General features: G+C 39.9%; 1 protein-coding gene and 1 long non-coding RNA gene across 4 annotated transcripts in view; one reads left to right on the forward strand and one right to left on the reverse strand.

Moving 5' to 3' along the window:
* Positions 1-15,519, forward strand: part of nhsl2 (NHS-like 2) — a 92,710-nt gene that overhangs the window by 11,596 nt on the left and 65,595 nt on the right. Inside the window, exon 1 of one of the 3 annotated variants that reach the window (XM_020623718.1) lies at positions 1,762-1,818. The exons of the other annotated variants lie outside the window; for them this stretch is intronic. Within the exon in view, the coding sequence (XP_020479374.1) occupies positions 1,791-1,818 (28 nt within the window). The 5' untranslated portion in view covers positions 1,762-1,790. Of the gene's footprint in view, positions 1-1,761; positions 1,819-15,519 lie in introns of those variants that run through there. 3 annotated transcript variants of the gene reach the window in all.
* LOC109973870 (uncharacterized) lies at positions 7,527-14,187 on the reverse strand. The gene is made up of 3 exons (XR_002276887.1): positions 14,063-14,187; positions 8,853-8,938; positions 7,527-7,779 (listed from the first exon to the last, which is right to left on the reverse strand). It is a non-coding gene; the product is annotated as an uncharacterized LOC109973870 (long non-coding RNA).

The raw sequence follows: 15,519 nt of genomic DNA on the forward strand, positions 1-15,519 counted from the left end.
GGTGGTCTCATGATTTTGTGCATGGTGAAGTGAGACATTGCAACACTGTGTCACAGTACTTCTGCTTTGAAAGGTTGATATGGTGTCGAGTCATTTTACAGCCGGTATTGTAACACTGCTATGTTTTACACCGTGGACCATCATTTCTTGTGAAACTGGGCTGCTGCATTTCCCGAAAAGTAAAAAATGAGAACCTCTGAGGAGTTTCAAGACCTTTGTCACCCTGGCATTATTTCTGTTTGACTGGTTAGTTTTGTAGTCAAGTGAAGTTTTGAGGAACACAGTTTCTGCCTAGTGTCATCTTGAGTTCCTGATCTTGCATATTGTAGTTTTAATCTGAAAAGTCACTTTGCTCTTTTTGAGGAGGAAAAATCAGTCAATACACCCGATTGATGTTTTGTGGGGATATAAATTCCTTCTGTGCTGTATGAAAGGGAAATACAACAAGCTGGTGTTTGTTCATGCCAGCCAGCCTCAGGCTAAAGGAAGGTCTGCCGTGCAAGCCGAACCACATGGCAGGGCTACACAGGGCATTTGGACAGGCTGCTCCTGAACAGTTTATAATGTACCTAGGGATGTTTGTTGCCTGGAAGTTTCCTGAAATATTTCAAAAAGAAGAAAGATGATGAGCCAGGACTCCTCAGCTCTCCATCTGTCTTTTTTGTTGGATCTTTTGTGTGTCTCCCAAAGACGCTGCCGTCTCAGAGGCTGACATTTAAATGTGCCCAAAAGTTTTAAATGAGCTTATTTGTCCATGTCTTCTAAAAACTCTGTTGTTGGAGGGAGCCCGAATGAAGGAGGAAGACAACATGTTCTCAGAGGATTTTGTGCCATTATGCTTTTGGCCAAGAATGAACCCAAGCTACTGACAGATGCAGTGTTTTCATCAAGCGGTCAAGTTCAATGTTCACACAAAGTTTTCATAACTTCCTGTTGTGGCAGCATAGAAATTTCAACCATATAAGTGCTGATATAAGAAAAGATTGTGGGTTCAAGATGTGAAAGATGTAGGTGCTGTGAACTAGGGGTCTCAACTTTTATTTTGGCGACATACTGTGTGAGCTTATGCATCCACAGACATTTGTTTGGAGTAGGTAGTTTTACCTGATTTTCTTTTCTTCTTCAGTTTTTGACCAAAATTGCTCCAACAACACTTCCTGGATAACATCCTACAGGATGATACTGACACAACATCATTATGTAATCTGTTTTTATTTGATCCTGGTTGTTTACACTGACATTTATGGGACAGGAAATGTTTCTAAATTACTAGATTTGTGTGTTTGTGTCAGAATAAATGAGCCTGTACAAGTTTGTTTTGCTGCAGAGAAAGTTGTACATCTGGTTTACAATTTTCTGACTGTATGTTAAGTTTCCTCATCTGTCCCTCAGGCAGATTTTTCTATAGCAGTGGGCTTTTCTCTTTTCAGCTGTCATATGTCTTGTTTGTCAAGCTGTCACTCTTCTTGTTTCCTCATCTGCCACAGCGATTTGTCTTTTCCACAGTTTTTTTCTGTTTGTGTCTAGTTTCATCCGTCTTCCCTCCTACTGTCTTATTCTGCAGCTTGTCTCGTGATGACAAACCAGTTTGTGATGGACATACTCAGAGATCGAGAGAGAGAAGGTGGAGTGGATAATAAAAGGTGAAAGTGGAAAAAACCCGTGAGTTATGGAAACAGAAGGATGACAGAAGTGTGAAAAACAAAGGTAGAAGTGATGATTGGGGCAAAGGGATAAAAAGAGAGGATACAAGTAGAACTCTGGGATATGTGACTTCGGAAAATAAAAGAATGCAAATCCATTTCCTCTGGGAAAAGGGTGAAGTTTGAAAATTCTGTTCATTTGCTGAGAAATGTATTTAATTTTAAAACTGTTTACATTTCGGGTTATGTGCTTATTTGTTTGTTAGTGTCAGTCAGGAGGCAGTTAGCTTAGGATAAAGGCTGGAAACGGCTACTCTGGCTGTTTTGTATGTAAAACCACAGTTTCGTATTGTGTTGAACAAGTATGTTAGATAAGTTATGATATATTTTTATGTAATTTGCAAAGAATTGCAGGCTTCTGCATTATGTTGCAAAACAGAGGTGGTGCCACAAGTATGAAACGCCCTGATATTGAACCTAAAAGCAATATTTCCATGAGAGTTTGACCCTCATAATATGATTCCTTCACCATAGAAGCCTACCCTAACATTTAGAGTCACATTCATATCACTTAGTACAGTGCCCTCTGTGAAGGGCCGCATCGTTCAGCAGTCTCTTGATTAGCTTGTAGGTGGCCAGTGCTTCAGGCCACCAGTGTAAGTTTCAAGTGGTCTTTCCAGTATGATAAGTGTGTACAACACACATTTGTTACCTCACTTTCACTTCCTATTCCAAGTTGCAAAACAGAGTTTTTTTTTTTAAGTGTGTAACGTCAGTGTGTATTGTTGCTGTGTATGTAGTTGTAAAATCCATGTGTGTATGTGTCTGACTAATACTGCAGGCTGGCTGACAATGACAGACTTCTCTGTTTATGTGCTCTGCTTGACTGTGCAGTTGTCTCTTCAGCAATCCTGGCACAAATTCAACTTTGAGTAAAGGTCACTCAAGGTTTACTACTCGAAACTGTGTCACTAAATGTTGATACAGGTGTCACAAGTCTGAGAGCAGAAGAAAGTCTGTACATATAGCAGCCCTGTCTCCTAGAAATCTAGCTATGTATAAAATGACTTTGCAACTTCGAATATATTTTAAATGAAAGGTTATACCACCTGATAACATTTTCTATTAACATACATGGGTAATGTGGAAGCCTGTCTACTGTCTGGTGCTGGGTGGTGGTATGAACTTTATCAGTCAGGCTACTGGGGCGCCCCCATTTTACCCTTTTTAAAATATAAATCTTGGTTAGAGCAGCTTTAACATTTGATTACTTCTATATTACGTTTAATTGCGTTTTCTGACTGTTCAGCTTGACCACAGCTCTGCAGGAGAATCTAGGAAGCTGTTCTGATTAGTTTTGGATGTGATCTCCATTTGTTGTGTTGATCTTACCTACTGATACTTTTCTGTTACTCCATGTTGCTTCCTCCCCCCTTTCTTCTTTTTACAGGTACTTTTCTTCCGTAGTTATTACTTTATTCCTTCTTTATTCCCCCTTTCTCCCCCCTTTTGAAGATTCCTTCTTTCCAACATTTTTCTACCACTGCTTTTCATCCCTCCTTTCTTTACTTCTCTTTACTTTCATCCATCTTGCCTACTTCATCTTGATCATACTTCTCTCTTTCTGTCTAGACAGACTCAGCAGTAAATATTCTGCAATCAGCCTCTCATACCTCTCTGCTCACACAGGGCTGCTGCTGTCAACACACACTGATGGGACTCTGTATGTGTTTACATACCTCCTTCCAGCTCTAGTTTTTGATCTACGTGCCAGTCTATTTCACATGCAAATGATTTAAAGTGCATCCCTCTCTTTCTGTCATCCCTCGCTTCGTCCAGCTGCAGTGTGAGCTAGAAAGAGGACGTCTTTGTCTCAGTAGACTGTATCGTCAACAAACCCTGAAAACTGGAACACAAGATTTTCAATAGTGAGTCCAGTCAAATATATGTAGAAATACATATATTCACTGGAAATGTTTCTCTCCAGCTCAGAAGTGAGACCTCCTGTGCAAAGCTGATAGGGACGAGGTCGGGGTGGATGCTACTGCAGCGTGACTTTCATGGGGTAAATTTCCCATAATGTAAAGTAATTAAAGCTAAAGTTTAAAAAAAGGGGCTCAAGGTAAAAACCCACACATAGCCCACTCATTCCATAGCAACATGATACCTTTTGTTGCCCCAAGCATGATGGGAAATGTAGTTCTAAAACATGTTTAAATAAAAAAATCAGCAGGAGTCTTCCAACTGCACTATCAGTACATTTTTCAGCTATTATATATTTAGAACAATGACACTCTTCTCTGTCCATTCATGTCTACTGCATGTTGAAAATTTAATGTGAACATAAGGAAAAATATCAGAATCATTTCCAATTCCTTAAACTTTTCCCCTCATTTTTTTCAACCTAACATGTAAATTGATATTTCATTTTAGCTTAACTTATTCAGTCTGTGTGTTTGTTGTTAATTTGAACCAGTTGTGAAGTGATTTTTCAGTCTCTAGTGTCTCAGTTGTTTGTATCTTCTTTGGGCTAAAATTTCTTGCCAAACAGTGGCAGGTAAAATGCTGGCTTGTGATTGGCTGAGCCCTGTCTCTTTCGCCTGACAACACATTTTTATCAGGATGTGGTGGGAAGCTATGGAGCCTCAGGAGGGATTTTACTCTGAGTCTTTTGAGGAAGTTGGAACCATAGCCAAACACATAAAACCCCAAAGCAACACAATGAAGTTTGCCTCTATTACATTCATCATCATCTGTCTTAATCTTCTTTTTAGTTTTTACACAGTATCATCTCTGCTGTCTCTCTGTTTTTAGCCCTCAATCTCTCACTCTCCCTCACCTTTTCTCTGCTCTTCATTTTTCTCTCTTTGTATGTTACTGAATGCATGGATTATAAAACATTGGGAGACATTAAGACTCTTCACTCTCTTTGAGGGATAGAATCTTAAATCCTCAATTGACCATTTTTCTCCCCAGCCAATGCTTTATCTTTAGACCAGAGGTAGTGTTGTGAATAATGCAATGTGAAAATGACTTTTGGTTTTTGGAGGAACGGTTCAGTGACAGAATCATGAGCAGCCAGTTGATCCAGAGCCAGCATCGGCAGGGCTGCTTGCAGCCCCCATGAAGGTGGACACTAATTTGGACTAATTTTGATCTAACAATGTGAATACTTCTATAGAAAACTGGTGCATTGAAAATGATGAACTCCCACTCTTGCAGTTAGTTAATCACCACTGAAATGTTTTCTTTTCTGCAAGTACTTTGTAAAACGTCTACATTTTCTCCATAAATGATTAATGTTCTTAAACTGTGCTTTAAAAAATATTTTTAGCCCAAATCATGAGTCTCCAAGCAGTGTGGTGTTGGCATGAAGTCAGAAACCGGATGTGGGTGACTCAACAATACTATACTGTACTGTATGCGTGTGTTTTTGTGCGTGTTGCTGTCGAGGTAGTGGAGGCGGTGGTGAGATCAGTTCAAGAAATAGATCCAGAAAATTAGCTTTTATACCCAGTAAAACCCAAAATCCTGCATCTTTTGGTTTCACTTTCCCCTAAATAATAATAGTTGATTTGATGAATCAAGTTAATTAAGAAACTCAGCAGTCAGTGTAAGAGATGTAATATGGTTATGGCCACTAGGTGGAAGTAGAGCTCAATTATTGGCTTCAACCTCCACTTTTCCATAGTCCCCTCACTGGAGTCTATGTGGGAGAGCAACCTCTCTTCTTTACATCTGATATTATCACCATCACATTAATCCTTCTCTGCTTCTTCTCTGCCACACTGTGTTCTCTCTCTTTCTTCCTCTCCCTCTCTCTCTCTTTCTCTCTCTTCTACATTGTGGAAAACAATTTTAAGGGGCGGGTTTAAAAACAAACTTTTTTTGAATTTAGGACACAGTGTGCACACGCTTGAAGCCATGCTTTTTGGCAATAAGAAACTACGTTATTAATAGTTACACTCCTTATTTGGTTTAAAAAATAGTGCCAAATTAACAACCTTAAGAAACAATGTAAATAATTAGCTGCTAATTGTAACTCATTGTTTCACTTGTCTGGAGACAAATGGGGTAAGGTTGAGCCGAACAGACACAGACAACAGTGAATCACTGAGTCATCGATGGACTCTGCTTCTCTCAAACACTCCGCTTCCTCTTAGCTTCTCACTGTAGGAAATGACTTGGTGATCGCATCAGGGAGAGAGGTTCAATTTCCTCTCTGACTCAGTGGAGCCTCAAACTGGCTCAATCACTTCACTTTCACCTCATATGCTCTGGTAAACCCAAGAGTTGTATACTTTGTTGATTTATTGAGGTTTGTCAGCAGTGTGCTAAAAAATTTTACTCTGGCTTATATGCACTTGTCGATTCTCTCTTTTCATTTATCTTAGGAGCAATTTCTGCAGAACAAACTATAAAAACAGAGACAAAAATGAGTTAAATAGTGTAAAAGGTCAGAAAGGAGCTGGTCTTTCTTATTTTAGGGAGTACACTTCATTGTCTACTGAGATGAGACCACAGTGCACTCACAGTGTCAGAGTGTGTGTTTGTGTGAGAGCTGCAGAGAATGTGTAATGTGTCTGTTTGTGGGCTGTGAGTCAGTGATGGGTGTGTTTATACTGTATGTAGTTACTGAATATGTGTGTGTGTGTCCTCCAGGCAGCAGAATGATTTTACAAGGAGAAACGGATAATTATGAAGGAGGGAGAGAGGAAGGGTACAGGAGTACAAGAGGCTCCCAGAAGGAGAAGGGACCACAAAGCAAAATCAAAACAAAATAGAATAAAATAAAAGACAAAGTGGAGTTATGAAAACCCAGAATGAGAAATGTTATTTGTGGACTGAAGAAACCTGAATAAGAAGAAGAAGTTGGGAGATGGAAGAGAATAAGATGGGAAGATGTGTGAAAAGGAGGAAGAAAAAGAAGACATGAAAGACTCATGTTTCAGTTCTCTAATTGTTACTTGCTCTGTGTGTGTGTGTGTGGGAGATTCATTTTCACCAGTTATGAAGTGCCAAATTAATGTGTTGGAAAAAAATACCTCTAATGGGGGATGACGCTTGTGTTGCCATAACAGTAAGGAGACTTTAGACATGAGCAAGATACAGCGGTATTCTTTTAACAAAAAATAACGACAACAGACACGTTTGTTGTGCACTGTGCCGGGAGATGCACCTGTGTGTTATAAGTCAGACTAGAGATTTGGAGACAAGAGCCAATTAGTGTAGGGTTTGTAAATTGCTAAAAGGATGTCAAGTTTTAAAATGTGTTCTCTTGAGGAAAAAAAACTATTTGTTTTGAAAATGTAAAAAAAAAAAAATCAGTGTATATCAGAGATAAAAAAAACTATGTTCCTCTCATATTCAGCAGGCAGATTTGTCAAAGGTAAATGTGTTTTCCAGGAGACGCTCCTTCTCATTCCATTTCTGTCAGCTCTCTGTTGCTCCTCGCCTCTGGTCACATCTGAACCAAAAGTGTACACAGAAGCTGCTATTATGGCCTGTTAACTTATATCTCCCTCTCTTCCCCTCTAACTCTCATCTGTTTCTGCTTAAACATGTCAGATTACATTTTCTTCACCCTTGTATCTGCATGAGAGCTGCCTATATATGTTTGCTTGCAGTTCAACATGATCCGTGTGCCACTGACCATGAAAACTTTGAGTACATCCTTCTTTTAATCGGCCTCTTCCCCTTCATTTACATTGTGGCTCATCACTCAGTTGTCTTTTTTGCAACAGCAGCATGAAACCTCAGTGAATTGGAAGGATGAAGCCATGTTTGCTTTATGTGTGTGTACATGCCTATAAATGTGCTTGGAATAGTGTGCAAAGGTTGATCTTTTTTCCAATAAATGAGAGTTTGGGATTTGATGGGGGGACTTATTTATTGCCAGCAGTCCCTTCCTCCTCATCCTCCTCCTTTTTGCCCTCTTCTTCTCCAGCTACCTTCTTCCCTTCATGCCCTCCAGCCTCTGTAATCCGCTCACAAAATTGTCCAGAAATGGCTCCGTTGACAGGAGTGATGAGAACAGGCCAGAGAGAGCCACTATATTTTTTCTTTTAAGGACATCTTGTTAAAACAGGTTGAGTATTAGTTGACCCTGTGTGGAGACTGTGAGAACTCAGCAGCACTGCAGAGAAAAGACAGAGGATGGAGACAGAAAGATGGAAAGGGAATTCACACGTGAAACCCAATTTCAAGTGTTTGTGTGTGCGTGTGATTTAATTCAAAGATAAAGTGAATAATAAAAACTCAAAAATACTGAACACCCCCCAAAACTGACATTAATTAAAATGTAATTAGTTGCCTCATTTAGCTTTAGAAAAGGCCTAATGGGGCATGTTGATAAGAGGGAGAGAAGGGACATGCAAAGATGACTGAAAGGAAGAGTAAAAAATTCAAAGAGGAAAACACGAGGGAAGTCATTGTTTTTAGTAGAAAGACCGACTCCGTGTGGCTGTGTGTGTGTTTGTCTGCTGAGGGTGACTGTGCATTTGCACGTAGACTACATTTATTTGCGTGTAAGTGACAGCATAATATAAAAGAAGAGAAACTGAGGGAAATGTGAGGAAGAAAGAAGGAACAATGAAGAACAAAGTGAAGGTGTTAGTGGGTGATCAGTGTGATCAGGTAAAAACACAACTCCCTGATGTGTTTAACGCAAGGGGCTACATTGGTCGGGGGAACGGGGGATGTTGCAGGGAGATTGTTGTAGGCTTCATTCATGCTTTTTAGAGAGGTTACTTTCCCAGATCTCAGCAGTTACTTTGTGAAGGCTATGGGTTCATAAATGACAGAAATAATCATTCAACTTACAAACATCAAGTCCAAGGTGTGATAAACCAGAATGATCCTTTAAAAAGGATGTACTTGTATGTTACAATTCACCTGCGAAGAAAGATCCAGCTTAAAAACTAGAAAACTTGAATGCTAAGGTGCTACAGTGTCTGCGACTCTGGCTTCTGTGCCGTCACTGCATAGGTTTTGATATGAGAGAGTCAGAGAGATATAGAGACAGATGAATAGCAATGGAAGAGACATTTAATAATGTCAGAGGAGTGCTGTGCCAGTATAAGTTGGAACAGCAATCAACAACAGTGAAAACAGAGTTATTGATATGGATTGGTTGTAGATTCTGTTTCTGAGTCGCTTGTTTTCAGCATTTAGTTTTTAAGCAGGAGATGTGTGTCAAGTGTCACTAACCTCAGCTGCTGTACTGAAGCTTCAGGTGTTGCTGTCTTAGCAACTTTGTCTTCAGTATTTTGTAGTTATAAAGCTGAACCTGGAACCTTGAATGCAAGCAGAGAAGGAAGAGCATGTAAACAAATACAGTAAATATAGCATTTGGAGGGATGCTGAGAACCATACATGTCCTTCTCAAAGCTGCATTGACCAAGATTTAGCACAAATTCAGGGAAATCGAGTAAAAAAAAAAAAAAGTCTGTCTCACTGCTGTACTACTAACTGCTTGTGTTACTGCAGATACATCCCCTATAAACAATGTTAGACATACGTATGTATATCACTAAAATGTAAACCTCTTTATTTGATATTGTGTCTCTGCAATACCACCAAAAACCACGGGCTTTATATTCTGTAAACCTTAGTTCTGGAGCTGGTTATTACTGCTAGATACCTGACTGCTACAACTGTCTTTGGCTGTCGTGACCACATATGACGTAGTTTCAGAGACAGGGCAGGAGGGACAAAGAGGACCAGAGGGAGAAGAGGGAAGAGGAGGGGGCGCTGCTTGAGTTTTTCTCTCTCACTTTGCCCTTTAACGGTTGAAAATCAGAGGGAGAAGTTGGTTAACGCAGCTTTAATTTCAGCCTCTAGACAAGAAACACAGGAAGACCTCACATACAGCAGCATACACACTGAATGAGATCAGGGGCAATTATATGCACTTCAGTGCAACACTTCTGCCTTAATATCTGTGCTTATGAAGCTCAATGTCTTTGGTGAAATGATCATAAATGTATAAATTGAATTATATGTTTATTATTGAGGTGATAGTTAAAGGTGATTACATTATATTTAGAGGTGTGTCCTTGCCAGCTACATATATGAGAGAGAATATTAGGAATATTGTCTCATTACCTCCCAAAGATTAGGAGTCATGAATTACACTTCATCCCTGACTAAACTCTTTTTTTTCCTCCAATGAAAGCCTCCTTTGAGACAGAAAATTACTCTCAGACTTGTAGGAACACTTAGGGCCGTGACACCACCTCCCACAGGCCTTCGTACGTTTGACAATAGCTAATCATTCCACATCCTTCCCCACAGGAGTTTCTTCACTTAGCTGCAAAGTTTCCAAAGTGTTCATAACCCCTGAAGTATTTGTGTTGTTACAAAATAATACATCCACTGCATAATAATTTGAAACTTTGACCTGTTTATGTTTGGGGTCAATCAGAAGAGTAAAATAATCAATGAAATAAAAAAAAAAAAAACGGGTCAAGTATAAAATTGCATTAGGAGACTGAATGCTAGCAGTCGTCATCTCCTTTAGTTCCAGAGTTCAGTCGAGGACTTCTTGTCCCTGGCGTCTGACCACAGTATTTCCAGCAGCATTAGGTTATCTGCTCTCGAGAGATTAACCGATTTTCTCTGGTTTGGAGGAATGAGTGAGAGCCGCACAGCTCTGGCAGCGAGAAGCCTGAGCCCAAGCAACCAGAGAGACTGGGACTTAACAGTCAGGGTGTTTACATGGATGCACATTAATATTCAGGATTCAGCCTCAACTGTGAGAAGCTCTTTTGTATATACATGAAGCAATCAATAACGTAACAGTCTGTAAGGGAAAACCAGATACTGTATAGTACATCTTGTGTACGTTGGTTATTAGTTTGTTTTTACAGGTCTTGAAAACTTAGGTTGAGCTGGAGGGATTCATTCAGCTTCTGCAGGTTTCAACACTTCTGCACTGGATTCATTTCTCAGCCTCAGAGGCGGCCGCTCGGTCTCAATGAGCACCTTAGTCACTTCATTGTTAAAGCAACAACGGCAGTCTTACTGGGTCGGACCTAGTAACGTTCACAGGGACAAGTCTGTGCTGCAAATCCTTTTGCAAGACCGCCCTTGGGTCCTCTCTGCCAACTGTTATTTTTAATCAAAACACATGGAGTGGAGTGCAGCATGTGTTTCGGATTTCACTTCTGCAGACAATCAGTGCAGATTTGGCTTCACTCTCATGCTGCCTGGTCAAATACTCATAACAGCAGATGCTTTTAACAAATTAGGCCAAGTGTGATGCGGGTTCCCATAGTTCTTCTCCGAGCCTGTGAACCGGCAGCAGCGCATCACACAGTGATGACATCATGTGTTACTGGTGCTGCAGGGATGATCACAGTGAAGCCTCAGGGGTGTATTTTAGTTTGATAGCACACTGAAGGATAATGTGCACTTTGAAATAATGCCACATAAGAGTAGCTGGGGAAAGCCGACCTCTAGTTTTGGTAGTTTTTTTTTTTGGAAGTTCACACACTAAAGCCTGTTTTGATCGGCGTGAAGAATCACAGGCAATAGAAATATTAATCTGCTTCTCAAACATAATCAAAGTTGTGCCCCGATGATTCAACATAGTCAAATACTGCACATTCTCTTCTGTTGGGAGCATTGGGTTTGGTGATAAAGCCATCCAGAAATGTGCCCCTTCAAAATAAATACTGTACTTGACAATCTTTTTGTATTTCGGGTGTTCTGTGTTCAGCAACTGCAGTAAATGGCTTGATGTTTCCTTGCAAAATAAGCTTTAGATCCTTTGTGAAAGGTTTGTTATCCCAATGTTTCAAATAGCTTAACTTTAAAATTATCTGTTAGAAAAACCATATGAAGGATACAGTTCCATTGATTTTGGAACAATACTTACTTTTGCCAGTCAAATACTTAGAGTAACATTGTTCCATATTTATAATTCATTTGGTATGAATTATGTTTTTTCATATTTAGCTCATTTTGTTACAAAATCCCTCAAATAAACAAAGGCAACCTGGTACAGAGGCTGCCACAGACTTGGCTTCATCACATCTTGGAATGAGTTTCTGTGCTTTCCTGATGTATTTGTATTATTCTTTGGCTTTGAGGGGAGCTAAATGTTTAACCACCAACCAAAGACACTGATTATTTGATTAAGGGGCTACAGGGTAAAACTGCAGGGGGCCAACGAAATTAAAGAGCATAATAGAGCAGAACTAAACAAAACACTGGGTTGGCCCTAATCCTCCCTGTGGATATGTGCATCTTTGTATTTGTAGACTTTACAATATGTATTTCTATAAAGATCAAATCACTGAACAAGAATACAGAGAAAAAAAAACATCTGAAGAGAAGGTGTTTTGCCCTTCGTCACTTTATTAAAAGGCTGACTTTAGGTTAAGACCTGGGTTTGGATCTGAATTTGCTTTAGGCCTTCCACTGGAAAGACAGCAACAGGGCTGGCCTGATTTTCAAAGCCATGTTTAAACAAAAAAGGCTTTTATTTTTCTAGCTTCCCTAGAGTCCAGCGTTGCCAGGAAATACCAAATATTTCAGGCTAGATTATGGTCAAATGTTAAAATCATGCACAAAACAATCTTTACTAAAAGTCCTTTTAAATGTGCACACTGCATGTATCCTTGATGCCTAACCAATTTGTCGAATGCTTCCTTGTTCCTAGTTGTCGGTCACTTGCTACCTACTTATTAGCTAAAGTATCTTGAAATAATGCTCAGAAAGTGGTGCGGTCTTCTATTCACTTATCGTAAGAGACCCAGGAACCATAAGCAGCACTGGTTGTTTGTGCATGTGCCTGTAAACACATTAGTTTATGTTTAGCTGACAAGGGCCTGGGGTGGCTGTGTGAATTATGTGTATATTTTGTCATTTGTTGTTGCGGAGCTGTAGACAGTTACAATTTGCTTTAACTTTATTTTATTGCTTGCAGTTCAGTACCTGACAAACACAGTTCTACATCCACTATAGCACTGGAAATATATTTCTAGCTCTTATACTGTTTGACTTTAAGAAGGAATGAATAATCTTCAGCCTGTTGTTAACCTGTGCAACCTTAAATTGCCTATTTATACAAAAGCTGATTACCAGCCAAATAAATTGAGATCTCACTCTATCACCTGAAGTCAGCATTGTTTTTACAAACACAGATTGAAATCCTGACTCAAGTGTCTGGCTCACAGTCTTTGAGCATATTGGTACAGTAACAATCTGGACAGTCCAGCTTTTTTGAACAGGATGCCAGTTGCACCAGGCAGTGCTTCCATGTTGCATAACAGTCTATTACAGATTGGGAAAATAGATTGTCTATTTGCTCCAACTGACCTCAATCTCTGGCGATATTGAATCTGCTGTTGGACCTTGCCCTAGTTGTAATCTATATGCAAAAGCAATGTAGCATCCACAATATTAAATGCCCAGAGGTGATTTAAAAGATGTGGGGGATGATTAAAGTATGTAAGGTAAATGTTTACTGCTCAAATAGTACCAATAATACCGCCTCAATCTCCTAAGGTGGAATTTGTCACTCTATACGCCACGTCAAACAACTTCCTCCTTTTCTCGTGTCGTGATCGCACGAGGTCTAGCACAATAGTTACTGTTGGCACAAACGGCATAGAGGAGCATAGTCTCTGCAGCTAATAGACTATGCACTGAAGACCAGAAGTTATTTTAGAAGTTTCACTTTTGTGTATCTTTATACAGTTTTGTTTATTCCCAGTCTGCCACAGCCTCTTAACACAGCTATTTCCTCGCCCTTTTAAACTCCTTCCCTCCTGTTTAATATCATTTTTTCTTTATTTTATCAATATATCCCATCTTCAATACTTTCTCCTACTCTGTTCCTTTCCTTTACTCTCCGTCTGAGGATATGGATGTGCCAAGCTGAAAGATGATGGACGGATGATTAAACATTTGCCTCCCCGAGTGACAAAGAGAGAAAAGTGTTAGAAAGAGATTTGGGACGGATTTGGGAGAAGGCAGATGAGGGTGAGAAGGATGTGTTAAATCAGCTGTAGGGAGAGATGTATAAAGACAAAAGGAATGAAAGTGATGAAATGGAGGAAGGAAAGAGGGCAAAGAAAGTACGGAGGGTTATGAAGTGATATCCAAAATTTCTCCTGCCCTGTGTGGTCCTCGTGGCCTCCTCCACATACTAATGCCATGTGTTAAGTTTCAGGCAGGGAAGGATCCAAAATGCAGATAAACTCTGGTTCCAATAGTTTATCAGTCTTTATTCAAAAATAAGAAACTAAAGTACTTGGTGATCTACCTGACAGGACAGAACTCATGGTCAAGGAGCCAAAAACTAAACTCTGGTAACAAACTCAGAACGACGAACCTACTGAATCTAAAACCGAGGCAGTAGAGCGTCAAACTCAAGTGCCCAGAACCAAAGTGAAGGCAAAGGAACCAACCGGGTGTGGAGATCAAGGAGGGAGCACAGGAGACAGGACCAAGCAAGGCATGGAGACCAGTCTGAGCGAAGGGAGGAGGATATATGGACAGGAGACCAGGAGGTAACGAGCAGCAGATGGAAACAATGAATGGTGATTGTGACCGGAGTAAAGCTGGGGAAAGTGAGGTGATATAAGACAGGAAATAACCAAAATAAAAGCACCAAACAGGAAGCCAGTCCACAAGCCATAACACCACGACCACATTATCAATCCCAAACCAGAGTTTTATAACTAGACTGAGGTTCTGAGCCAAAAATGTCCTTATGTAACCCTGTTTTCTCACACCGCCTTGGGACAACAGCTGAAGTTTTTCTTCTTATCATAACTGGAACACTTTATTCTAATTTAATTATAAAAAAGGCTCAGCATTTCTCTTAAATCACTAAAGAAAAGTTTGTTTTAATTCAGTTATGTAACTCTTTTGGAAAACATGTAACAACATGGAAAACATGACTACTGGCAGTAACTGTTGAATTCAGGTAAACCTGCACATGGTAAAAAGGAAGTTAATTGAATTCTGAGGACTTCATTACCCAGATTTCTTGCAGCAGGATATTAGCAGCACTATCACGTCTTAAACATGGTGAATACGAGCAGATGGGAAACAAGTAGCTATGAAGTGTAGTGACGGCTGTAGGCTTGGCAAAAAGGAGTGCAGTGTTGACACTGTTCACAAAATGGTTTTGTGTGTGCTTTTCCTTCATTCTTCTGACATTATGCCTTTTTTGTCAGCAAATTATATTACATACATTTCCTGGGATATTCAAGTCATGGCAGAATTAATTTTGTTCTTGCTGCCTCTGAATTTTCGAGGCTTGACAAAGAGACGAGAGTGGGAATGTTGTGGATTCAGTTGCGCACACACAGATACACACTGTTATCACTCAGATGTGAGCAGCTGTTCATTCCTTACATGGCCAAACATCTCTTCATGAAATAAGAATTTTATTGGAGCAGTTGTGTGCTGCTCTTTTATAGAGGTGGGAAAGTTAGCTCAACCATCCATCAGATATACTGTCTAAAAACACTTGTCCTGATCTGAGTCCTTAAATAACGAGTGTCTGCTGATACCGAGTCTAATCTGTCAGTTTAGTATGACCAGTCTAACTTTGCCTGGTTCGGCCCTGATACCGATCCTTATACACACAAATATACATATTCTACTTTAGGAAATTGTTGATGATTTCAGCAGCTTGCATCTCTGCCATACCCTCGTTTGTAAAAACGGGTGAAGATGGAGTTCCCATGAGCACACAGCTCCTTGGAGAATTTAATTTACTCACTTACTTCTCCAACATGTTGGATATCTCTTCTTAAACATTAGTCTTACATAGTGAATTCATAAAAAGCAGATACAGTGCCTTGCGAAAGTATTCGGCCCCCTTGAACTTTGCGACCTTTTGCCACATTTCAGG

Source organism: Monopterus albus, unplaced genomic scaffold (assembly GCF_001952655.1).
Source record: "Monopterus albus unplaced genomic scaffold, M_albus_1.0 scaffold308.1, whole genome shotgun sequence".
NCBI lineage: Eukaryota > Metazoa > Chordata > Actinopteri > Synbranchiformes > Synbranchidae > Monopterus > Monopterus albus.